We start from the raw sequence: 26,688 nt of genomic DNA on the forward strand, positions 1-26,688 counted from the left end.
GTTCCTCGAGGATTATTAGATTATTGTTCTTTCTCGTTCCGTTCTGTTCTGTTCTGTTGTTGGAAATGGTAAATATTGTCAAAATCGTTTAATTTTTTTGTGCGTGTACGTGGATTTTTCAGGAAACATGTCTGAACCAAGTGGACCGGGAAGTGAAGCGGGAAGTGAACCGGGAAGTGGCCGGTAATCCTGGAATTTACGTCGACTGTCGGATACGAATTTATGTCACCGCCGGGCATTTGCATTTTAAAATTGTCTCTCTCTCTCTCTCTCTCTCTCTCTCTGTTAATGAGCGTTCTGAATTGCAAATCCCGCATATAATAACGCGCTTTCGTAAATACATTTTCAATTAACCCGCGAAAGTGACGTTTCGTTTAATTGATTATCGTTTAAACGGCGAACTGTTGCGATATTGAATATTGACATTTTTTCGTCGCCAACGAGTGAAGAGAAGTTTTATTACTTTTTTATTTAGATATTCTTTACCTTTATTACATATTGGTTATTAATGTCACGACGTATTCTGTACAAATTTCCAAACAATGTAATAATCTTCTTCTCAATATTAAAACACGAATTACCATCGATCGCATAAGCTACGCAATCGTGAGAGAATAAAAAAATGAGTCATACGATTACGATCAGAGAGAAAAAAAAAAGAAAAAAAGAAAAAAAGAAAAAAAGAAAAAAAGAAAAAAAAGATGACTAGAAAGCACTCTGGCCTACAGCTTTAAGCCCTCTTTTCAAAAGAAGAATCAGAGGCTAGCGTTCCTTCGTTCGAGATGAAAGGACTCGAGCTCGAAAGCTTTAACGATCCACGGTAAGCCACAAAAACTCTATTCTCGATACTCGTCTGTTTTTCCTACGCGAATTCTAAGGGAAGCAACGTTATCGTCGCACCAACTTCTTATGCTCTATCATTTAATGTTACCTCTGATAATTAGGCTGCACGATCAAATCTATGATTTAAAAGAGCTACCTTAACGCGACCTGTTCTCTTTCTCTTCATTTAGTTCACCCGTTGGAGAAAATTAATTTAATTAAAACGAAACTCCCTAGTTTGTTTCGCGCCAAGTTTAATCCCCACGAGGAGAGGGTGGAGTGCATAAAAAGAAGAAAAAGAAGAAAAAGAAGAAAAAGAAATGAAACGTAGAAGTAGTTTGCGTGGATTCGTGTGAATTGTAGATGACAGGGTGTTGGAAAAATTGTTAATATTAACGGGCCCATTAATAATAGGAGTGTAAAGGGAGGAGCGTAAAGAAAATTGAACGTTTTTTCGTTTGATGTGTAAAAAATTCATTTCCGTAATCATCGAGTCGGGACGCGCGGCTGGCCGATCGATCGCGATCGGTGTGAGTCGAGCGAGCTGCAGTTCGCCTCCCAAGGCGAATTTCTGCTTATTTTCGAGAGTGGAAGGAACCGAGGTACGGTACGGCGAGACGAGCGGAAAATAAACTAGCAGAGAAAATTCGCAGCAGGTGAATGACGGTTAATTCGATGCTCTCTCTGCACCGTGACGAGGGCTGAGATAATTATTCGAGGGAAATTGGAATGATGCAAATGTGCAGGAAATAAATTCAAAACTCGTTTCACACAGGGCTGTCCGTTTGTGGAAAATTGGGAAAGAATGTCTTGTTAAGCGCATTTCTTGAAACGTTACCTGTATTAGTTACGAGTTCACCAGTGTTTTTCCACTGTGATTTCACTAGCTAAATCAGAATTTCAATGTACCAAAGAGAATTTCAAATGATAAAGGAAACATTGTATCTCGTCGTTTTCGAATCGCGCCTTCCCTATTCCGTGAGAGAAAACTCTTTCTTCCTGACGCCTACGCGACGCGACGCGACGTGAGAAACTCGAGCTGCTGGCGAAGAGCAGCTCGTCGTCTAATACCGAGAAATACGAGAAGATCGAAAATTCCGAGGGCGAAAAGAACAGGATGAATAAGTTTCAGAAGTGAAACTCGTCGTTTCTTTCTTCTTCTTTTCCGGTTTTCTTTACCCTTCTCGTTTCCATCCCTTGTTTCTTCTTTCTTCCTTATCTGTTTTCCAGCATCAGCCCGGACAGCTTTACGTAGACACGGCAACCGTAAATCAACTCTCGAAATTGTTTTCGACTGGCGCACAGACTAGCTCGAGGAACTCGCTTGTCTAAGAATTTCAGCGACGAAGCCTCGGGTCGATCATTTACCCGGTTGGAAAAATAACCGAACAAAGAGATAGAGATGATGATCCGATGCATCTCGATCTGTGCCAAAGTGTTTGCAAATACCGGATACATTTGAATACGTTTCACACTTGATTGCGATCCGAGAATATCGCGCAAAGGTTTGCGAACTTTTCTCATTTTCACAGAATAAACCATGAAATTCCGATCAGTTAGACACTAACCAACTGATGGCGAATCTGTGAAAGATTCTAATTACAAATGATGAAATTATGGAATTTATCTATGCATATTTCATTCGTTAACAACTGTTAACGATGACGATATCGATTCTGGTTGCAGGTATTGGACAACGACCGGAAGTGGCCAGCTGGTGACGGATGTTCCGCGTGACAACAAGGCAGTGATCATGGACAGTATCGCTTCCTCGTACGCCTGGCAAAGGCCAAGGTTTACTGGAACACCTCCGCCAAAAATGACCAAGTTCGATGGAAAAAGCAGCTGGCTTTATTATCAAAATCAAAATCAAAATGAAAAGTACAAAGAAACAGAGGAGGCGCAAAAAGCGCAAAAAGCGCAAAAAGCGCAAAAAGCGCAAATCTTCAAGGATATTCAAAGGAAAATGGCAAACGCAACCAATGGAAACAGCCTGAATCATACGTGGAACTCTACCGACGCTATGAGCCAACGTCAGCACAGGCTTAGGATGAAACATCATAGACTAACGTCGAAAGGGAAACGTGTGAGAACGCGTGAGTATGAAACTCGGTTAAGGTCCCCGATTAAGGTTTCGCCCTTTTAATCCAGCTTGCGTTTAACCGAGGTTGCTTTCATTGTTGCAGGTGCTCCCAGAGACTGTAAGGTCGGTGAATGGGGTCCGTGGAGTGCCTGTAGTCGCAGCTGCGGTGTGGGGGAGACCCAGAGGACGCGGAAGATAACGATAAAGCCGCGTCGTGGTGGATCAACGTGTCCACCGTTGAAAGAGACCAAGTGGTGTGGGAGCGCGAGCCCCTGTTCCGATGGCAAATCCATCGTGGACAGCTATCAATGGTAGTCGCGTTCTCGTTGTCGTTGGTCAAGTGGAAATCTCGGACGATTTAGCCTAAACGGTCGAGAGGAAGAGGATTCCAGCGACTCGGGTAGGGGGGAAGTCTAGAGAAAATCCCTAGACGAACACGTCATTAATGGGGGATCGCGCAAATGAACGTTATCGTAGTCGTAGAACCAAAGATTTCGCATGGATCAAGACATCTGATTGGGACTTTTTTCCAACGATTCGGATATAATATACACGTATGTGCCAGTCGAAATGTTAAATGCGTCGAACAGGCACGGTTCGTCATCGGCTGATTCGACGAATCGGAAATAGGATAAAGCTTGTCGCGATTCGACGAGAATTCGAACCGGTTTACGGATTATCCTGCCGGGATAAAACGAATTCCCGTACGAGATCCACTAAAACTCGAATACGAGCGTCCTAGTTCCCATCGAAGCGGATATCCGATCCAACGAATTCGTTTCTAGCCTGAAACGGAGGAAGGAAAAAAGAAAATGTAAGAAACGATGAAAGTAAGTAAAGAGTTTTGCGAAGGTTAGAAAAATTGCCGACAATTCCCTGAGGTTGAAGCGTTGAACGCAATTAACTCATTGGTCTCTGGCACGTGTAGATGTATAGCTATACCTTAGCTGTATGTATGTATGTACATACATCTGTGTGTAACGAACGAAAAGGACCGTCGCGTCGCGTCGCGTCGCGTCGCGTCGCGTCGGTGGATAAGAAAGTTTGCGGAAGAATGGCTCGCGTGTCGATCGACAGTCTTAGAGGGACTTAGGCTTTGCATTTCTTTGCCATATCCCGCCGCTCGCGCTTGGCTCGTGTTCGGGGCTTGTTCGAGAGTTTCAGCCATTTCTATCGATTCGATGCACCTACCATGGATTAATTTTCAGCAAAATTCAAATCTTCAATCTATTTATATGCTTCCTGCAATATCAAATAAAGGATCAGAGTACGCGCCTGCTTATTATTTGGTCCAATTCATGCGAACATCTACTAAATGAAAGAATGAAAAATACCAAAAAAGAAAGATCTTTTCCCGACGTTAGTAATACGATCGTCCGTTCTCGCGGCGTATTGGGGAAATTTTTACAAAAAATGAAAAAAGATATCATCATCAGGTACATACGTCTTAGGTGAGTGTATTATATCTTAGGGATAACTTTAACGATAATAATTAACAACTAACGTTTAATGGTAACTGGTTAATTAACAGGCTCGTATCGTGGTGCAGCGGCTTGTCTTTCTCGCGTTTATGTCATTAACGATCTGCAATTTTATCACAGCCGATCAAAGATAATCACTCAGGTTTTAATTAAATTAAAGAGAGGGGGGAAGAGAGAAGTAAGCAAATCGAAGTAGAAATGTCCATCGTAAATTTATGATTGGGGGTATTAAAAGAAAAAAAAAAAAATTCGACATTAGCTAGCGAGACATGGAAGAAACTCTTGTTTGGTTTCATTTTTTTATTAACCACGAAGCAGGTAGTTTCGAGTTCCGGTGAATCGTGAAATTTCTCGCGGTAACAATAACATGACGCAACGACGAAAGATTCGTTTTCTAGCAGGAAAAGGAAGGAACAGGCCGTCGCAGTTTTAGCAGCATTAAGAATGAACGTTTTATAAACTAAACGCTCGAGGGAACGATTTCGTAACGAAAGTTTCAACGACACGGTGAAAAAGAGAGAAAGAAAGAGAGAGAGAGAGAGTGAGAGAAAGAGAGAAAGAAAGAAAGAGAGAGAGAGAGTAAAGAAGTAGAGCTGTGTAGTTTGCCTAAGAAATAAAAGCGCGAGATAACAAGGAGTAGACGTTACCAAAGAAACGCCCGTGTAAATGTATATCTTATCCTTTCTCCTCTGTTTCCGCTTCTACCTTCTCTAATATTCCCTCGAAACTTCCTTCGAACCATCCTTTTCAACCCTCCCTCTTATTGTCCTCCTGTATCCATCATTTTTCTTCTCGACTCTGTTCAATCCCTTCCATCGTATGCATACAACTTGACGCTTTTTTCTCTCTTTCCTCTATTCTCCATTTTACACATGAGAGAATTCACGCGGACAATGACAAATCAACGAGCGTGAGCAAGATGGGGTGCAAGGTGGAGAAGGGAGAGAGAGAAAGAGACGAACGAAAGAAAAAGGGAGGGAAGGAAGAAAGGAAGAAAGGAAGAAAGGAAGAAAGGAAGAAAGGAAGAAAGGAAAAAAAAGTTAAAACAAAGAAAAAAGAAAGGAGGATGATTCTGTACAAGTCACTGTGCATTCTAGCCTCTAAGGATTTAGCTGATAGGACTTTAGCTGTTAAGCAAAATCATGTAGCAATGTATAACACGATAAGTTTATATTACATAATAAAATCTGTCGATAAAGATTCATTCGAACAATATTTTTCACTTGTGACGTATTCGTATAATTAATAAAATAGCTATATTGTTTCAGGAATACTGGCCAGTGTCGAGTTCTTTCACCCGGTCATTCTTCGCTATCCCTGTATGCGACCTATACATATTACCTAAACTTGATACGGATATCCAGACGTTAGTATTAATGTTCAGTGCTCATTAAAAGGAAAAAAAAGGAAAAAAAAGAAAAAATGAAACGAAAACTAGAGGATAAGATTTGGAGATTTGGAGATTCTCGTTAACGATTCGATCCTTGGACCGACAATATTAATAATCGTCCCAACGGAGCAGTTCGGAGCGGTATGTGGGACCGAGGTTGGTTGTTATCACGCAACATTAGCCGAAAATAAAGGACGCTTTGCCGCTTCTCCCCGCTGCAGCATAGCGTACGATTTGCTAGAAGTTAGCCGGAATACAATGCCTAGGAGTCGTACCTACACGATCTGGAAACCCCTCTGTCAGATAAGAGGGTGAAATCCACCCTTTTGCTCGACCCTCGAGTCTCGAGGACGAGTCAAGTGCAATGATGCTGCACAAACGCTGCTCGAGCTATTCACCGATGCCTGTTTTTAGCCGCTCGCGTTCAGTTAATCGTGTTAATGTCGTTCTTTTTATCTACGACATTATACTGTTTACATATCTCTCATTTTACATTTTACCTACCAGCCATATGTATTTGGTAACATATTTGCTCTGTCTCGGACGGAAAACGAATTAAAATCCATCGATCGTAGCGCAGACAAGTTGCAAAACTCGACAGTGCAAATGTTTAACGAGAGAAATCAAAGGGGTAGAGTGTGTATCTTCTGGCTCGACGCGTAAACGTTTTCAGACGAAAGAATCAAGAAGTTTGGAGTCTGAAGGAGAGACACGCCGCGGATTAATTATATTAACGCTTTTAATTAATCAAGCTTGGACCACTTAGTCTGGAACATCGTTATCCGTGTTTGTCTTACTTTCGTCAATCTTTCGTCGATCTTTCTCCGATCTTCCGCGCGATTTTTCGTCGGCAGAGATAAACGTAGCTTTATTGGATGAACGTAAAGAAAATAGAGAGGAATAGGAACTGGAAGTTTGCTAGTTCTCTTCTTGCTGCTCTACGCCCGATTCAACGTTTCCCTTAGACTTAAAGCTCTCCGAAGCTTAACGAAAATTTCCGCACCGCGGCGGTATCAGACATAGCGTAGCAATGTGTCGGTCGAGGAGATGGTGTCTTAGTAGCGAGAACGGTGCAGACGACGATAATAGGGGAAAAGGTGTAAGATCGGTCCTCTTGGTCCGTTGTAATTGAGATATTGTCAGTGAAACACGCACGGTCTCGAGGCAGTCTCGAGGCAGTCTCGAGGCAGCCTGAACGTTCATAAAATTAATAACCCATAAATCCAGGAGAATATCGCGGAGAAAATTACCCGAACATATATTACCGGTGCTACCGACTTGAGAAGCCCCTATTTCCACTAGCAGGCAACCTTTCACTTTCACGGGGTTGAAATAACGGAAAAGGCTAAATTTCTTATTGTATGCCAGAAGAAGAAAACACGCGTCCATAGTGTACGCTGCGGTTATTTATTTTATTTATTCAAAAAGGGAAAGAGGAAAATTGCGTTGAATTTGAAATGAATAATGGCTTCTGTGGGACGTAGTTGACGTTGAGAATTGTAAATGAGACGGATATATCGAGTCCGTTCTACATACTTGGACGGAAGGAACGTGAGAATCAATGTTTAGTCTGCAAACAAGACTGCGTTTCTCGCATCTGTTACGATCACGTTGTTCTAAGCAATGCCCAGAAGTCTCGTTTTGCGCTCAATCAAACTGGAATAGTCTGTCTCTCTCTCTCTCTGTGGTCAGGAAAGAAAGGTATTGGAGGCAAGTTTTAAACTGGTCCGTAGTAAACGTAATAGACTTTTAACTATTGCCAGTGATGCGACTCAATCGTTGCTCAGACATACCAGATAACAGGACACGAATGAAATCTAGAAGGATACAGAAAAGCTTTTTCTCGAATTCTGTACTCTATTCGAAGGGAAGATTATATATTTATCGAATCGCTCTCGATAAAATTCCGAAGGGAGTGTAGCACAGCCAATCGTTTAGTAGATATTTCGGATCTTGGTCACGAACCGATAAACTGCAAGGGGAAAAGAGAGGTAGCTGTTTGTTGTGAAACGTTCGACTAATAAAGTTATGATCCTACGATACTTTCAGTATTCGTATAGAACGAACGAACGTTTTTCGATTTAGATTTTTCTCATTATTGGAAAAGAGAGGAGAGAAGAGGGTTTCTCGAGGGACGAACGGATTAATTCGGTGGACGGGTGAAAGTAATATCGGTCCCTGTGAATAATGGACCGAAACGCGGTCGCGCGAACACGAACGAAAATACACTCGATTTAACTTTTAATTAATGGATTCGTTAGGGTAATAGAGTCGACCCTGCGCTGCTGTAACTTTTACCACCGCCTGCCCAGGGATTGACTGTAACTTTTGCATCGTTGCCACATTGCTCGAAGGTTTTCCATGTTGATTAACTTTTCCACTCTGAATCATTTAGCTGTCTTTCAGAAGTGAAAACGGACAAGCGAACTACTCTACATTAAATAACTAGTCAAAATGAAAAAAGATGTGTAAGTTTTTCAAACTTTTCGAAGTGTAGTAGTAGTAATGGTGGTGGTGGTGGTCGAGTGATGAATAGGTCGCGGTCGGGTCGAATCGACAGGCATTGCGGCTGAGTAAACGACAAAGGCTGGAGGTATACGGTCGGAAGAGGAAATGAAAAGTGTGATGATAGGCCTTCTGGGATACAAGCTAGCTTGGCTGGAGTCCTGTCTACATTGTGCATATAGTCTATAATGGCGAACGATCAGCGAAAAATCTGATCTTTCTCCTTCGTTTTACCTGGTCTAGACCAGATTTATGTATCCACCTTTTTAACTAAATTCTCAAAAGAAGAATATTTTATTGATTTTATTTATGCTACCGAATATGTTTTGGTAAATTTCACAAGACCAGGTTTGTGCGACACTATTAACATTGTCTAACAGGCGAATAACACGGTTCGAGCAAGAGGCAATAGCGCGTGTACCTACGCGTTTACGGGCTGGCTGCGGGCTAAAGCAGCCCATAAACATGCAAATAGTCCATCTCGCCTCTCAAAATGCGAAGTATCGAGTATCGTAACAGAAAGAGAGAGAGCTTGATGGTTCGGTAGATCTTTCCCTGTACCCGTGTTTGTACCCGTTAAATTGCCTGAATTCCATAAAATCTACTATAGGTTCAGTTGTGATCGAACTGTTATTCTGAAACTTGTACCGGTACATATTTCTGTGAGCAAGTTCCCGTAAGTGAGTCTGTGCTGTGGTGGTGTTTTCAGTGGACCGTTATCGCAAACTCGCGACTCCAACCACGGAAATATGATCCTGGAAAAACTTACCACAAACTTGCTGATAACGCAAGGTCCCACCGCTAATTGCCATCGTAATTAACGCGAGCCACCGTCGTAAATGGCTGTTCTTGGAAATGAACGTTCTTGGTGCGTACCAACACAAAAATCAGTTGAAAAACTTTACGTTTTACAGTGTGTTATGCGAAGCATAATTTATGGCTTTACTTTTCTTTCTCCTATAGATGGACCACCGTAGAGACAAACAGAGTGTCGATTAACTGAATTCCAGGCTGCGAGTGATTACGAACCATGCAGCCCCCACCATATTTCCGATACCACGTATCCGGGTCACGTAAACAAACTTTCATTCCAGTAATTCTAGCGTTGTTAGCACACAATATCGACGGAGCTGAAATAACGAAGAAGAATGGGCCAAGTGCGTCTGTCTTTTGAAAAAATTCAAAGAATTCTATTTCCATTCTATCCTGAAACGGTTCCTCCCCGATCCTACTCCTATTGGCAGTCTATTTAAATAAGGGAGACATCTGTAACGAGATAAAGATATAATCCTCTGTCCTTCGATTTCTCTCCATCTTCTTCGATTATTCCATAAAACATTGCTACATACATATAGTCGCGTTGCGTTTTTCTTCAGATATAATATCTAGAATGCGAAACACGTAAACTTGGTTATACTATATTAATAACTTGCCTCGCGTCGAATATTCTGGCAGCACCGTTACATAGATATTACGGTGTTTCCTGAAAGTATACGAACGAGTACCTAAGGATATTATAAATACATATAAGTATATAGCGAGTTAGTAGATGGAAAATTAGCGAGCTCAGAGACACGACTACGTAGATGCGAGAACCGAAAGAGAAATTTGTTACTACCACTCCGTAAGTGAGTTGAGAGAGAGAGAGAGAGAGGAAATACTATACTAGTTTGGCATCTACGCAATTTCCTTCATTAGCATCGAATTTCCGCAAGATACCCTTCCTCAACCCTCGATCCCCTTCTATCCCATCCGCTCTTTCTCCTACCCCCTATCTACACTCTACTACGTAAACCAAATCTCTGGCTCAGCAGAGATACAAGCTATCCTTCTTGTCACTAGTCGCTATAATTTCATTAGCCAGTCGTGCCTGGTTACGCTAACAAATTGCCACTTCTAACGATACGTTCCTTCATTCGTTATATCTATTAATAACGTTTATTAATATTAATATTATTATCCCTTATCTTTTTCCTCGGTAAATAAAATAAGAAAATATGCAAACGAATTCTATACCGAAGCAAAAAGAAATATATTAAACATTTCGATATTACACGAAAGGTGGCCTTTGGGAAACTGAAGTTGAGGAACTCGGTAAGGAAACTGAACGTATCACATTTTTATTAGGTATACTAAATTACAGCGTTCTCCTCCTGGTGAAATACGAGCCACGCGTGATGTCAGCCTTGCCTCCTTTAGTTGGGCTGGTTGGTTTGCAATCAAATCTCATTTGGCTCGATTCTCCTCACCAAGTGAAATGCAATTTCAGCGGAAACTCCAGAATCAGGCAGCGTAAACTTTCCGTGCACTAACTAGCATCCTGCTATCCTGGTGAACCACCACCACCACCAGAATACACCAGGCTGAAAATTGCATTTAGCCACCAGGTTTTAGCACATGTTGACGACAACACCAGATCGCTTCAACGACTACTATACCTGATTGTCAGTCGTCAGTATATCGAGCATCAGAAATGTTGAAACCGGGTATGTAAGGAATGCAGTGATTCCGTGCAAGGTCCATGAAAAGAATGAAAAGAATGAAAAGAATGAAAAAAATAAATAACTGCAAAGGAAAGCCTTGGTCCATAAAGGGTAGAAATAGAATAAACAATAACTGGGAAGGGTGGTCCCCGCGAGGCCCATAAAGAGAAATAAAATAATTAGGGAGCGTGGGGGGTCCTGGCCCATAAAGAAGGATAAAATAATTAATATCTGAAATGGGTGGCGTTGGCCTATAAATTATAATATGTAACTGTAAAAAGTAAACTAAAATGGGTCCTCGGCCGAGACCCAGAAGAGGGATATACAATATTATGATTGTTATATTCCCCTTCGATCAGGTTATTTAATAAGTAAAGAAAATAAATTAAGTAAATTAAATGAACTCTGGAAAGAAATTAGAGGACAATTATTACACTGGTTGCGCCTTGGTACGGATCTGATTTCATCGAGGGGTGTCAGAGACCCCGCTGCGCCAATAACGCCTTCTGGATACCGACCTGCTAACATCCTGGGGCGTTAGGGACCCCGAAGCACGGGTGACACTCTTTGTATGTACATATGTACGCGTATACACATATGTGTGTGTGGACTGTGGACGTGGACGTGTAACAGTTGAATTATTAAGGTTAGTCTGTTAGTCTAATCATTTCTCAAGAAAATTATTATAATATTCTCTTTTCATTCTTTTCTTTTGTTTTTGCAAGTGTGTTAAACAATTGTCATTATTCTGTACATATTATTTAATAGACGAAGTAAATTATGAACGTACAAGAGACCGTGGAAGAATTGACACAAATTTCTATAGAAATACGTCAAAATTTGGAATCGTTAGTTGATAGGGAAGAACGGAAGAATCTGATATTGAATCATATCGAAGAATTTGCGAAAAGGGGATCACGAATCACCGATTTTCAAAAAGGTTATTCATTTTAATTTCATACATTGCCCTAATATTGTATTAAATACGCTCGTAATATGAAATTACGAGCGTGCACACTTCAATCTAATCGAATTTTTTTATCTATATTTTTTCTTTGCTTCTATGGAACTCTATTTTACTTTTTCAAATACATACGTATTGAAATTCATATGAAATAAACATAATATTATTGTGATATACCATTAACAATGATTTTTTATTTTTCTTAGGTAAAAAGTGTTGCTGGTGTTAATAATTATGTTTCGTAAAAAAATACCTAAGACATCTAAGGAGCAAAATTCAAAAGATAAGACGGGGGCAAATGTGGTAGAAACCAATCGTAAAGAACACATGTCCTTAACGGAAAATGAGAAACACGAATACCTCCAGCTTTCAGAACTGGAGAGAATTCTTGACCAAGAACTATCAGATTTAATAATTCAAGAGAAAGAATTTTCTTCTACCGAAGAAACTATGGATTTATTACATAAATATAACGATATTAAAGATATAACTCAAGCAGTTATGGGAACGATAGCTGTGTCAAATGGAAGTACAGTTAGGAGTTTGTATCGCCGATACGGTTTATCTCCAGAGGAAGATTAAATCCATATGTTACTCTTTCATACAACATTTCATTTCTTTTTCTTTTTCTTTTTTACTGCCCATTCCCCTTGCTTACTCCAGTTTCTGAATTCTCTTGTATTCTATGCAATCTAGTTTTTATAGCCTTTTTATAGATGTTTTTATACTCAAAATATAATGAAATTTAAAGAGAAATACTTACTTGGTTTGAACGTGTCAGGATTAGAGTGGTTCAACGTCACTGAGGGACTATCCGTATATCAACATCTGGTTGGGAAGATAATTATTTTGGACTTTTTTACATATTGTTGCATCAATTGTATGCACATTTTACCGGATTTACATGCTCTTGAAGAACGATTCACCATCAAAGACGGTCTCGTTGTGGTTAGTATTATACATTTAGTATTTTTCTTAATGTAGCTTACAGGGAAGGAAGCGTTATGCATAATTTACTTGTAGGTTGGAGTACACAGCGCAAAATTTACAAACGAACGTGATTCAAAAGGACTATTATCGGCTATACAAAGGTATAATATAACGCATCCAGTTGTAAATGACGCGACGCTATCAACATGGCGCGATTTAGGAATCTCTTGTTGGCCAACTCTAGTAATGATAGGTGATGACAGTATACCTTGAATGCACTACTACTACTACTACTACTACTACTACTACTATTTTAAATTTCTCATAAAATTGCTATTTTTAAAAAGGATTAAGTAAAATATTCTTTTGTATTACGTAGGTCCTCTAGGGGAATTACTTGCAGTTTTCGTGGGCGAAGGCCATCGGGAGGAATTAAAGTTGTATACGGATGTAGCGTTAACATATTTTAAGTCGTTAAATAAAATATCCGAGCATGATGTACCATTACAGTTAGCGCGGCATTTATTGCCTGTCGGTGGGAATGAAGCACTTTTATTCCCCAGTAAGTTGGAAAGTTTTCAGATCGAGCAGGGGGAAAAATTGATCATATCTGACACTGGCAACAATAGGATTTTAGTGACAGATATGTTGGGTAAGGTGGAATATGTTATCGGTGGTTCGAATCCGGATTTCAGAGATGGGGATTTTCAAAGTGCCAGGTTTAACGCACCTCAGGGGGTGTGCATATTGGGTAGTTGGATCTTCGTAGCCGATAACGAGAATCACGCAATTCGAAAGGTTGACATTTAAATCGTATCGTTTCGTAAAATACGACAAATGACTTTACCTTTTCTTATTATTACTTTTAGATAGACTTGACGAGGAAAATCGTTACCACGGTCGCTGGTACAGGTGTTCAAGGCTTCGATCGTATCGGAGGTAAATCAGGCAAAGATCAACTTCTGTCTTCTCCGTGGGATGTTGCTATTTTTAATCACGAATACGATAACAAGATTGTACCTGTGTTATTGGTCGCCATGGCAGGTATACATCAGATTTGGGCCCTTTTCCTGGAAAATACCGTGTGGTGGAAAAACAAGTAAGATGAAAGTTTCTTTCGATATCTAGAGTAGGTTTTTTTATCGTTCAAGTGACTCGTATTCTTTTCCGGCATCCTTGTAGAGAGTATAAAGCGGATTCGTGTGTTGCAATAGTAGGAAATGGTAGAGAGGAGAATCGTAACAATGCGTATCCTCACGCAGCAGGTTTGGCGCAACCATCTGGTTTGACCATCGATCAGAGAAACAAGATTGCTTATATTGCGGATAGCGAAAGCAGTGCTATCAGACGTATAGATTTACAGAATGGACGAGTTTCCGTCGTTTGTGGTGGAAACAAAAATCCTGCGGTTAGTTTAAAGCAAAATGGCTGGTGCAACGCTACTCTTACATATGTACATATATCGATAAGAATTCCTGTCGATATCGCAGGATCTACACGATTTCGGGGATTCCGACGGCACACGGTATACCGTTAAACTTCAACATCCTTTGGGAATAACATGCCACTCGAAAGAGAACGTCATTTATGTAGCTGATACTTACAATCATAAAATAAAAAGAATCGACGCGAGCACTGGTTGGTGTAAAACTTTGTACGGTGATGGAAAACCTAACAAGAATTTCGCGGTACGTTTCGTTTAGAAATTGTACTTTCGACCGATTTACCGATTCGACTATGCTCCTTTTATATCTGTTGTTACAGTTTAACGAACCTAGCGGCATCGCTGTCAATTCTAGCGGTGATACTTTGTACGTTGCAGACACTAATAATCACATAATAAAGGTGATCGACACAACTAACGGAACCATTACCAAGGTAAAAGAAAAAAGAAAAAAAAAAAAAGAAAAAAGAAATCTTTTAATCTTTGACACGCTTTCGTATTCGCTGTTATGTTTTAGTTATCTCTAAAAATGACCGTATACGAGACGAATAACGATTTCAACGACGTTTACTTCTTTGATACGGCGATCAGTAATAAAGGTGGTAAATTCAATCTAGAGTTTGATGTAATTTTCCACGAGCGCGATATAAAGTTGAATCAGGACGCGCCACAGAAGTGGAGCGTCGTGAGTTTACCGGAGAACAGGTGGAGTGCTACAGCGATAAGCGGAGAACTTTCGCATTCGATATCGATCAAAGTTTCCGAAGGAAACGAAACGCACAAGGTACACGTGATTTTGGATATCGTTGGCTGCACAAGTACCGAATGTATACCAAAGAGATTATCGGTAGTGTATCGTGTACGTCAGAAAGAAAATTTTCCTAACGTAGTAACGGAGCGAAAGCAACTATTGATTACATAATTGTAGATTATATTAATTTTGGTTGAAGAAGTTTAGAAAAAAAGTATATTTGTAAAATGATTGATGTATCGTTTAAACGTTGCAAGTACCTTTTTTTCTTTCTTAAATATCCATTTGAAACGTATCCGATTTGACAGAGAAGCAATTAGTTTTCAGTTTTTCTTCGTTTCGTGTAAGGTCCCTTTGAAAAGTGGATAATCTCGAAACGGATATAAGAGAAATAAAGATTAAAATAAAAAAGGATAATAATCAGTTATATTTAAAGTTTGTTCGTTTGTACGTACCTTCTCCACCAAGAATCGGAGGAATTGTTCGAAAAAGGCAGTAACTTTGAAAGAATGGCCGTATCGAAATTCGTCAAATACCAATTTTCATATAGATCTTCTCGATAACCGGTAGGTTCGGACCATGCCTTCAGACAATTGCTTTCTATCCATCGAACGAACGCGTCGTTTGGTATTTCAAGTACCTTTGTGATTGAAGATAAATGTATATCGACAAGATTATTAAATTTCCCGACGACAGAATCATCTATTATATTATCCGACCTACCTTGTTCGGATTTCGATACGATACGATACAATTCGTACGTGGATTAAAAATTCCAATGCCCGCGTCGTAACAGTTAGGAGGGATGACAAGTCCGGCTTGATTATTTGTACGCAAGGTTGCACCGGCAGGTCTTAATCCATACTTTAGGCAGGCATAGTATCTGATTGTGGTTTAAAAAAAAAAAAAAAATTTCCTAATGTCTATTCTAGATTTGTTTTATTACATTTCGTGTATGTATATATTGTATATAGGAATTTTTTTTTTTTTTTTTTTTTTTAAAGAACAAAGTATGAACCGCCTATCGGGAAATTTGCAGTATTTCCAATTTTTTTTACGAAACGTCAATCCGTCGTTAAAGATGTATCGGGTTTTGTTGCATTGACCGCGGTACCAAACACCGTCCATTCTTTGTCCACGAATCCAATACATGCTACCATGACCGTGAAAAGTACTATCGCGGAGCTCTCCTTCGAACATGGCATCTGTTAAGGATAAAATAAATAAATAAAAGCATCGTGTACTTAGTTATTTACGCCTGATGAAACACGAGGGTGAGAAAGAAGGATAAAAATACGGAGAGAGGGAGTGAGAAGAAGGAGGAAGAGAATGATATAATTAAGTTGCAAGAAAACATAGGATCGTTGAGCTATCGGTAAATGAAAGACGCGCAGAAACTCTGGAACACGAAGCAACCAAAATGGTCGCGTAACGGTACGTATCGACTTACGTACGAGAAATGCTCGTATATTCTACCTGTATTGTACGCGCATCGTAGACAGAATTATTGGTATTCGTATATACGCCTTGTCGACCTGGTTTTATTCAGGTAGTACACTTGGAAAACTTAATTCGAAGCATTGGGGATACCGCAAAAATTGACATTCGAATTGCACATACCAACCGTTCCCGCTTAACTTTTCCTCTATAATCCCTGTTACCAGCGATACATTGCCCTTGGCTTTCGTTCGGAAAAAGAAGCGCAAAGAAACCCGTATTTCAGATTCTTTCATGCCACTTTTTGCGAATTATACTAACTATGAGGTAGAACGTATTTCCCGATTCCCTCCATGCCCAGCGCATTCCAGGTGCCCTTGTATTCGCTATCATCGATAAAATGTACATTTTCGTCTTCTGGATTTTTCAATAGAAAATCCATGGTGTATCGTTACGTCGCGTTGTTCCTTGAAATTCGTGTTGAAATTTTCCAAATTTTTATGCGATTTCCATTAATTTCCTCGCTGGATATATGTATGTAGTAAGTATATAAAATTGGTTAAAGTTACCTGGGTAGCATTGAATTTCAATAACGCGAAGTTACGTACTACGTTTTCGAGTGTATATCGTAATTTAGCGACACATGTGGAATACAATACCGAATAATCCGAATAAAGGTGGAGAACAGAAAGACCTCGACGATCGAGGGACAAAGTGATTATTTCATTTTTCGAGCTAGTCCTTGCCCATTTTTCTCTTGTGAGACGCGTGATCGCGGTTCATGGGCAAGATAGGTTGCCGAAATATTTCTTAAAACGTTCGAAAGACAGAGTGGAAAGGGAAGCAGAATAAACGAATACCGTTAAGCGTTCTCGTAAGCGTTGCTCATCGTGGATAGAAATAAGATACGTATAAAGAACGTTATATTTTGGTTTGTATGTATTGTATGTACAATCTACATATAATTTGCAATACACGCGTACCATACAAGAATTGTACAATACATATGTAGGTAAGATTTTTTACAAATCTGTTGGAAAAATCTGTTTAAAACGCTTTACTGTTTCTACATACGTCGAATGTGTTATGAAAGTAATTTATTCGGTCGATGTACAGTTAATCGCCATATGTAAATCGTTCGTGTTTGCGTCGAAGTGAAATTAATTTTTTCAAAATCTAACTCGCAAATAGGTAGCAATTGTTTAAGATGGTCGTTTTTGAAAGGAAACTTTATCCGCCGCAACGTATCGTAATCTTATCCTGTTAAAATTCATAATTGATGCGATAAATGTAAGGTGTTGACCGATTCCTTCTTTTTCACCTTTCTTCATGCCCTCTCGATGTACATACCTAGAAAACCATGCACACACGTACAATGGTGTTCGCATTCGTAAATACAATGAAGAAATGAATAGAATGAAATATTTATTAGAATAGCCTCTGGTATGAACGGTGCCGTCCGACCATACGACCATCCATCCATCCATCCATTCGACCGACCGACCGACCGATATCTCGGTTTACCAACTTTCTTCTTTCTTCATCTTTTCGTTGAAAGACTATGTATCCCCTCTCTCTCTTTGGACGGTATTCTTTCTCAGTCCGATGCACTCGTCTCGAGCGCAAGGATTCGAGGACAGTGGAAGAGGCAGTACGCGCTCGTTCAAGCTCCGAGAGACAGTAGATAGAAAGGACAGGTGGGACGGGAAAAAGTACGGATTGGCGCGCGTTGTCGAAAAATACGAAGAAGATTAAAAATAAGATTCGATGGAAAGAAAAATAAAAGAAAAGAGCGAGATATCGAAATAGAGGTGTAACGAAGAAGAAAAGTGAAAAATAGGTATCGCAGACGTATTTTATAGATGATGCTACACATGTTAGAGGAAATTATCAAAGTTAAGAAGCGTTAAAGAAACGAAAAGGCAATAAAGGAATCGAAGAAGGGAAGAAAGTAGAAAGGCCGAGTGCGTGTACGAGGATCAAAGTGTCAATTTTCATCCGCGACGCGACGTGTCAACGATTTTCCAGGTATTTACCATCCATATTGATCTGGCTGTTATCGTTCTGACAGTCGCTCCTCGGTAGAAAGATAGAAACTGAAAGTACAATCAAGAACTTTTTTTAATTTGAAAAAAGGAAAAAGAAAAGTAGCTTTTCTATCACGCGCATTCGAGTCGATTCACCAACCGGTTACCGATAGATCTTACCTACAGCTATTATCAAGTGGTAAATTTTGAAAAGCGAAGAATTTGTTCGTAATCCTTGACGCGAATGCAAGTAAGTACATACGTCGCGGGTTTACCGAGCGATTTAGAACGCAACGGCAAACCGGTCGTCGTCACGTTAAGGCAATGAGTCTCGGTCCGTAAGGGAGTAACAAGGAACCTAACGAAGGGTCGTTCACCGAAAAGAACAACTCGCGGCTCGTCTCTTCTATACTAAGTTATCTTTCCATCGAATCGAATTTACGGACCGTTCATTTTCAAGCTGAATGTACCGACATTTCGATGAAATTTTCAACCAACTTTTTTTTTCACTTTCAGCTTACCGAAGAAGAAATATAAAAAACATGTCATCGAAACATTTTTTTGCAACCCTTACGACAATTGCGCTATGGACGTGCATAAATTTCGGTGCGAGCTGGCCACTCGAAGAGAATACAAGTGTCGCTGGTGCTAAAGCGTCGATGAAATTTTTCAAAACTAGGTCAGTATATAATTTCTCTAAGAAAATAAAACAGAGAGAAGAGATAGTTGTAAGAAATTGTGCGATCTCTGAGGAGATGATAAGTTCTATTTTCCACGTTTCTTTTTCTTCCAATGATTGTGTTACCGTTAATTGACATACACGTATGTAGATGTCGATCGTAGGTATGAATTTGTTGTTGATTCGCAGCACGGTTCCTCCATCGGCGCCGCTTACCACGAAATCGAAGGATTTGAAAAAGCAGATTGTTCGTTCGATCGGGAACGATAAAAAATCATTGAGTCGGTTCGAGGCGAATTTCCATCGTTTGCCTCCTTCGCCTGCTAATCTATTGAAACCGGATCGATTTCAATTCTACACGTACAACGAAAGAGGTGACATGATCACGAAACAGATGACCATGCAGGAAATTCAGGCGTTAATCGCGGGCGGAGGTCCGGATCATTCGAATACGAACGTAGAGGTTGAAGAGCCTCAGAAGGTCGAAGATATATTGACAGGTGGTAAGAAGGTAAGTAGCGATTATTTGCCGATTATTATTTTTCAGTCGAATTAACGAATTATGTACGTACTCGTAAATGAAAATGTGAAGGAAGAGTTTGAAACGGTTTTCCGTGATTATAGGTAATGGACGTTGTAGAAAAAGTGCAGAGCGTACTAAAAAGCGCGATGGGTAAGCCAACAGCCACGTTAACGGGTTCGCTGCCAACAGTTCCAGAAAAGGCGAACGTCGAGTGGAGCAATATCTTACCCGCTATATTGGCCGGCGACAAGTACGGAGACAAGCTCGAAACGAATCATTATACCGAAGTAGAGGCAACATCGACGTCCGCGACCGTTGAAAAGTTGAATTTCTTATCCGAATTGTTTCAGCCGAACAGAACGGATCAAGTGGTTCCATCGGAAGACAGGTTCGAATCTACAGTGCGAAACGAAGCAGCGATCGTACAGACCGATAATAAAAAGGAAACGCAAGAAATGTTGTCAACGACCTCGTCGACGGAAAAATTAATGATTCCCGTGGCTGTTATTACGGCAGAAGAGAATGCTCAAATTGGCCAACGAATCACTCAAAGTCCTGTTTTTCAGAAGATCACGGAAATCGCGTTGGTGCCGTTTGAAAACGCTTTGGACGAAAATAAGGATCGTCACGCGTCAACCGTGACCACCCGTGCAACGCCAACGATCACGACCACGACCACGACCACGACCACGACCACGACCACGACCACGAACACGACCACAACCGATGCTTCGCCGCCGTTGTTGTTATTGTTGGAATCCATATCGAAAGAGCATAGTAACAATATTATTACGGAGCCTGTAACCAGCATGGCGTCCGACTCGAAGAACGAATCCTGGATCGATTCGTTGGAATCGATAAACGATTACAAAGTACGGCCTAATTTGGAAAACGGTTCAAAAACAGATTCGACATATTTACCGGAATCGAACAAAATCGAAACATTCGTTACCAGCGAACCGTTCACGATGACATTACCATCCTATTCTTTCGCAACGTTTACTACGAGCATAGACAAATTTGTTCCACCCTTGCCAACGGAACCGTTAATCGTCGATGCGTCGACCTCGTCGACAAGCCTAAGCGATTTCGATGCGACGCAACCGCCGCCGAAACCGTTATCTATGGAACTGGTAAATTCGTTGTCGAGCGTGATCAATCAGGTATCGGAAACCGTTTCATCCGTTTTGCCTATTTCTTCGGGTTTCGATTCGGTAATTAATTCTCACTATGACGAAAATGAGAAAAAAAGGAATAACGTTTCAGAAATATCGACCGATAATTTCAGAAATACTGCACCGATTATTCATAGCACTAAATTTCCTCTGATTCACGAAGAAACAGGAGCAAAGGGTGACGAGGATGCATTCCAAGATGACGTTCCAGGTCGTTGGACCGTTGAGGCGACAACAAAAATTCAATTCGATCAAGAACAGAGTAGTTTTTCAAGTATGTCTACCACGTTATCGTCGCCGTACTTATTGTCGTCCACGAACATGGCTAATTTTATAGAAACGAACAAACATTCCGATGTTTTAACGAAATCAAACGTTACTGCTACTACTTCTCAATTTCCATTGAATTCAACGAAAACAAGTACGACAATAAGTAGGAACGAAACGATGTCTTCTTTACTCGTTACATCTGAACGTATTACAAGCGAAACGGTGACATCGAGTCCTTTCGGTTGGTCGAACACGAACCGGACGAAACCCACAGCGATCGTCGACAACATACTCGAAACTCTTTCTACCGAGGTAAAGACACCTGTTGTTATCGAAGCGCTTACATTACCATCTATTTTACCGAAAAATTCCTCCATAAACACTTTAGCGAGTGGACTTATCGCCGGTTTCGAATCAGCTGGTTCGAACGAAACGATGCTTTCGAACACGTCTCCCGCTTCTACGAATGCTGAAATTTCGTTTAACGCAAAGGAAACGGAAATAGAAAAGCATGCGTTGAAATTGACAGAGGAAAGCTCGATGAAATCGAACGAAACCGATGAAAATAATCACGCGATAATCGAGAATCAATCGACGAATTCGCTGAAAGAAACGGCAAGTGAAATGCAACTGGAAACAACAACAGTCACGCGAGCAACCAGCGAATATCCCGAAGGAGAAATCGAGTTCAGTACGAAAAGTATCGGTACCACCGATATCGCGATCGCGATCGCTGTCGCTTCTATCGTGGACACAGACACGTCGATAACGAGCTCGGCTAATACGAATTCGGTGCACGTTGTTACTACAAAGTCGGATCTGGAGAATACTCTTAAAATAGATCCGACCGAATCCAGTGTATCGAACGTCGTAATTCCAATCGTTACAGTCGAAAAGGTATTGTCACAGGAAGCATTGAAAATGAACGATACAACTTCTCCGAACCGCATAAACAACTTGGCATACGGAGAAAACACATCGTCGACGAAACACATGGAGGAAATCGTTGAAACGAACACGCGTAAAACTACCCTTTTTTCCGTTGCAAATTCACCCGAAACGGAAGAAGAACCACCAGAGGAACGGTACGGGGAGGAAAAGCACTCATACGGGAATTTGTCGAGTTCAACAACAGTTATTAACGCAATTTCCGAAGGTTCGTTTTCGTTAGGAACGTTGAACCAGCAAAGTCAGAATTGGAACGTTCTCAACGAGAAAGTCGTTTCAAACGTTACGGAAGCAGAATACGGAATAAGAACAACCATTACAACCATTAGAACGATACCCATTCTGTCGAACCCATCGAACAACGAAAGTAACCACACTTTGAATACAACCGATCGCACAAATTCGATTACCGAGCAATTCGACCCGAACAAAGTGACGTTCGATTCGACGAAATTGAACGGATTAAAAAATCAAACGGTACAGTCAAACGAATCGGTCGAGAGCGTTCACGTGAACTCTAATAATTCCGTGAATGTTCCTCACGAGTCGCAGCAGCATATATGGCAACGAATATCATTACATCAAACAACTCCAATCACTTCTCCTCCTTCTTCATCTTTTTCTTCTTCTTCATCCTCTTCTCCTTCTTCTGTTATTTCTTCATCGACGAAAGAGTGGATCGTGGCAAGCAAGAAACCAGAAGCAATACCGGAATCGACGACGCCGTTCGAATTCGATTTCACGAAAGAAAAAGGAAAAGAAAAAGAAAAAGAGACGGGATCGATGGTGGCGTTGAATGCTTCAAAGATTATCGGGGGATTGGACATCAGCACAAGAAACGCGAGCACCGATATTGTACATTTTTCCAGACTTTGCAACGAACTGGCGTTGAAATTTTGGACAGCGGTGAACAGCGGACCAAGTACCGGAAGATCTCTGGTTGTTTCGCCGTTCGGTATGATCAGTTTATTGGCGATGATCTTTCTCGGTGCTCGGGGATCAACGTCCGATCAAATGAACGAAATACTCGGACTCGACAACGTCGCCACTTTCAATCCACATTTAATATTTCAAAACGTGACGGACACGGTGAGCCTAGCGAGACATCAAGGTATCGCGAACGCGGCATTCGTCCGCGAATTGTTCGCGGACAAGGCCAAGGTTAGAAAGCTGTTGCCGTTCTACAAAGAACAAGCGCAACAGTTTTACGAAGGATTAGTAGCCGAAGTAAATTTTGCCACCATCAGCGATCTAACCCGTCGACGAACCAATCTGTTGATCAGAAAGCAAACCGGGGGCAGGATAAAGGATTTCGTAAAGAACAATGCGATTCCATTGAGGTCACCTTTAGCTGCCATATCGGCAAACGTATTTCAGACCGAGTGCAACGCGAGCACGATCAGCGCAACTGGTCGTGACGGAGAACTGTATTTTGCTGTATCCTCATCGGCACATAGGCTGCGAAAATTGATCCCAGTGCCGGCCGTTGTATGGCGATCGAACGTACTCGCTGGCTACGAGCCGAATTTGGATGCGACCGCGGTCGCTGTCGGCGATGTCGGCAAAATCGTTTCTACGATATTCCTTTTGCCCGGTCAACAGGGTCACGTCGCGCCAGGGGACACGTTGGATCGTCTCGAAGAAAGGCTCGTCAAAGGAGCATTTCGAGATGGTACTTGGAACAAACTTCTCAATGTACTTATACCAAGAGCTGGTCTCGAACTGCAAATACCGAAATTCACTCATCGATCCGTTGTGAACGCTACAGCCGCTTTAAAAAGAATGGGTTTCGATCAATTATTCTCAAGTTATGCCGATTTCAAAGGTATCAACGGAATTGGTAATCGTCTCTTCTTGTCCGATGTTCTACAGGTAATTAGCATCATACTCTTCTTCCTTTCTTCCTTTTTTGCTTCTTTTTCATTCAAATTATTCATCCTTTCTTCTTTTACACTTTCCTCCGTTCGTTGGTCTAATCGATCGTTTTTTTTTTTTGTTTTTTTTTTTGTAGATGAATCTATTCGGTACATGCGGCGACGAGAATATCGCCAACGGACGACATCACGTGGAAATCTATCCAGCGAGTCCGTCTTTGCGATATTTCCGGCACGATAAACCGTCAAACGTTGAACAACTCTCGGTTCGGGTAAACGAGGAGGTTTCGTCCTCGTCGAGGAACGATAGTACGGTACCAATGGGAGGCCCGATAACGGGAAACGTAAAGAAATCAAAAGACAAACCGAGATTAAAGTTGGATCAACCGTTTCTTTATTTTGTACGACATAATCCGACTGGTCTCATACTTCATATGGGCCGTTTTAATCCAAGATTGTTATAAAAATGGATCGTATCGCGACGTTATTCGACAAAATCTTGCGCAATCGAAGCAAGAACGGCCAAAGCCGTTTGAATTTTTCTTTTCCTTACATCAACATTGTCGACATATCGTTTGATTATAATCAGGCATTTTCAGTTCGACAATGCGTTTTCGTTTAACATCGTTTCTGAAAAAGTTCCTTTCGAATCGCGTACCAAGTACGAATAAGACGCGACATGGCTCGAACACGTCGAACAACGACAGAACTCGAAACGACTTGTGAATTCTAATTGTATACTTGAGATACATATTTATGCCTGGACATGTGTTTTAGGTAGATTAAGATGCGTCCTAATGATATTAATAACGCTTTATTGTTACGAACGGACAAAATTGATGAAAAAGATATGTGCACGATCGATAACAATTTTTCAAATCGATACACACTTTTGCGATAATATACCATATCCGAGATTCTTACAATATGTATGTAGTAGACAGTGAGTGTGTTTCTTTTTCTATTGTTTCTTTTATTCGTTTCTCTTTATTAGAAATATTACATTTACCATTGTATAAAATGTCATATCGAATGTAATGTCGTTTTATCATGCCACCGATTGGTGATTATTAATACGTCTTTTCACGAGAAAACAGAGGATAAATGTATATACATACATACAGGTATAGCTCCTTCCTCAGCCTTTCCAATTCTATAAATGTTCAACATTTTATTCATTTTACTGATCGGGTACTCCTCTGTTCGAAGTGACGTTCGTTGGCCATGAAACGTGATGGCGACGTTGTTGCGTTTCCTCGATTCGAATTTGAACTAAGTCCCTGTAAAGAGTACTATTATAAATTCTGTAATAATTAAGTAGATAAATCAACATATATAATATACATGATTCAATGTTATCTTCTGCGCAAAAATACTCGGGCCGACATGAATGCAGTCTACGGACCCCGAGGAAAAGTTGCCCTTGGAAAAGGTATCTTCGCGGAAAGCTCGACATCGAAAAAGCTTGTTTTGTAAATTCTATTCAGACATAGAATAAGGAATACGTAGATTTTCCAACGCTAATTGGGACCAGACACAGAATAGGGAATACATATATGTATGTACCTTCCACCGCAAAAAGTTGTTTCGAAGATCTGGAATCTTGTCTTGAAAACCAGGAAAATTTTGTTCAAAACTCGGTAAATTGTCTCGAAAATGTGGAACCATAGCCAATCGGTTTTTTTTTTTTTTTTTTTTTTTATCAGAGGTAAGACTTTTACGTAGAAAAATAGGTAACCTAATGTAAGAAAAAAAAAAATGTAATAAAGAAAACATGTAATAAACGATGTAACCGATTAGCCTTGTAAAAAAATGCGTAGAAATGAAATCTAACTGAAATGTCACCCTGAAATATTACAAAAAAAAAAGTAGAAATAAAAAATCCTCCCAAAAATGCGTTTAAACCAAATGTAATCCGTTAGATTAGTAAAGAACTGTTTAAAAATGAAATGTAACCTCTGAAACAAGAATCTGTAATAAAAAGAATTGTCTATGAAAAAAAAAAATATGTAGTGCATAACACGTAGCATGGTAGGACACATAATCGAGCATGCTAGGACACATACCCTAAGATGTTAGGACACAAAACCTAACATGCTAGGGCACACACCTTCCCCTGTGGCTGGGGGTTTAGAATACAGCCACGGTAACCCCTGCCTGTCGTAGGAGGCGACTAAAAGGGGGCGTTGCTACTGCTGATGTAGCTTCGATTTCGGGCCTGGGGCATAGACATAGGATATATATTTACCTATTTTTGATTTTAGAGCAAGGTTTCTTATGTATATACCGACAATTTCACAAATTTGCGTATAGTTGCTACTCTATATTTAAATAAAGTATTATTTCCTATGCCCTACTTTCTACATTCCAAGTTATCTTTTTAACTAACTGTTTTATTGTAGCATACGTTTGAGAACACGCGCAGCCATGATGGTGCTCACGGTCGATCGATTAATCGATCGGGAGTCGTCCATCTAGGTGAACGCGTGAGCAGTGGTCTTCTCGCCGGCTCGCGCGCAACGACGCCATTATCGAGCATCGATTCATCAAGCTCGGACTCGTGTTCACTGGATTGTTGAATATAGTTAGTTTAAGTGCAGTTCAGACGAAAAATATGGACCATCGAACGGTCGGTGAAACGCTCAAGATCCGCAGCAACAGTGCAAGCGACCGGATCAATTACAGGATTAATTCATTGTACACGCGAGCCGCCAACCACGCGTCGATCACCCACATGTTCACGGCCACCATCAAAAGCAGCGGGCTGAATTTATATAATTAACGGCGCTTATTTGCTCGCTGCTAGCACTCTTGTAAATTCTCTATTCAATTTGTATATACCTTTGTCGAAATAAGATGCTATATTTATTCAATATATTTTATATTCCATGACTAAGCCTAC

The 26,688-nt window shown here is 40.6% G+C and overlaps 4 protein-coding genes across 6 annotated transcripts in view; 3 read left to right on the forward strand and 1 right to left on the reverse strand.

The window, feature by feature from the left end:
• The window catches only part of LOC117611406 (uncharacterized), a 76,267-nt gene extending 72,313 nt beyond the window's left edge, over positions 1–3,954 (forward strand). For all 3 annotated transcript variants that reach the window (XM_076691028.1, XM_076691029.1, XM_034339347.2), the window contains 2 exons: positions 2,509–2,918; positions 3,009–3,954. In XM_076691028.1, coding sequence (XP_076547143.1) covers positions 2,509–2,918; positions 3,009–3,220 — 622 coding nt within the window. In that variant the 3' untranslated portion in view covers positions 3,221–3,954. The remainder of the gene's footprint in view (positions 1–2,508; positions 2,919–3,008) is intronic.
• Positions 3,955–11,337: 7,383 nt separating this feature from the next.
• Positions 11,338–13,430, forward strand: LOC117611405 (NHL repeat-containing protein 2). Its single transcript, XM_076690751.1, has 6 exons — positions 11,338–11,410; positions 11,533–11,704; positions 12,510–12,676; positions 12,752–12,911; positions 13,038–13,220; positions 13,288–13,430. Exons 2-6 carry the CDS (start codon positions 11,545–11,547, stop codon positions 13,293–13,295), a joined length of 678 nt encoding a protein of 225 aa, XP_076546866.1. The 5' UTR covers positions 11,338–11,410; positions 11,533–11,544; the 3' UTR covers positions 13,296–13,430.
• On the forward strand, positions 13,354–25,485 carry LOC117611403 (uncharacterized). Its single transcript, XM_076690752.1, has 6 exons — positions 13,354–13,456; positions 13,528–13,757; positions 18,834–18,996; positions 19,186–19,507; positions 19,621–23,784; positions 23,924–25,485. Exons 2-6 carry the CDS (start codon positions 13,637–13,639, stop codon positions 24,248–24,250), a joined length of 5,097 nt encoding a protein of 1,698 aa, XP_076546867.1. The 5' UTR covers positions 13,354–13,456; positions 13,528–13,636; the 3' UTR covers positions 24,251–25,485.
• Positions 14,639–16,823, reverse strand: LOC117611407 (MORN repeat-containing protein 5). Its single transcript, XM_034339348.2, has 5 exons — positions 16,612–16,823; positions 15,872–16,058; positions 15,577–15,736; positions 15,309–15,493; positions 14,639–15,223 (listed from the first exon to the last, which is right to left on the reverse strand). The coding sequence occupies exons 1-5, from the start codon at positions 16,730–16,732 to the stop codon at positions 15,127–15,129; spliced, it is 750 nt and encodes a 249-aa protein (XP_034195239.1). The 5' UTR covers positions 16,733–16,823; the 3' UTR covers positions 14,639–15,126.
• Positions 25,486–26,688: the final 1,203 nt, after the last annotated feature.

Source organism: Osmia lignaria, chromosome 11, assembly GCF_051020975.1.
Source record: "Osmia lignaria lignaria isolate PbOS001 chromosome 11, iyOsmLign1, whole genome shotgun sequence".
NCBI classification, from domain to species: domain Eukaryota; kingdom Metazoa; phylum Arthropoda; class Insecta; order Hymenoptera; family Megachilidae; genus Osmia; species Osmia lignaria.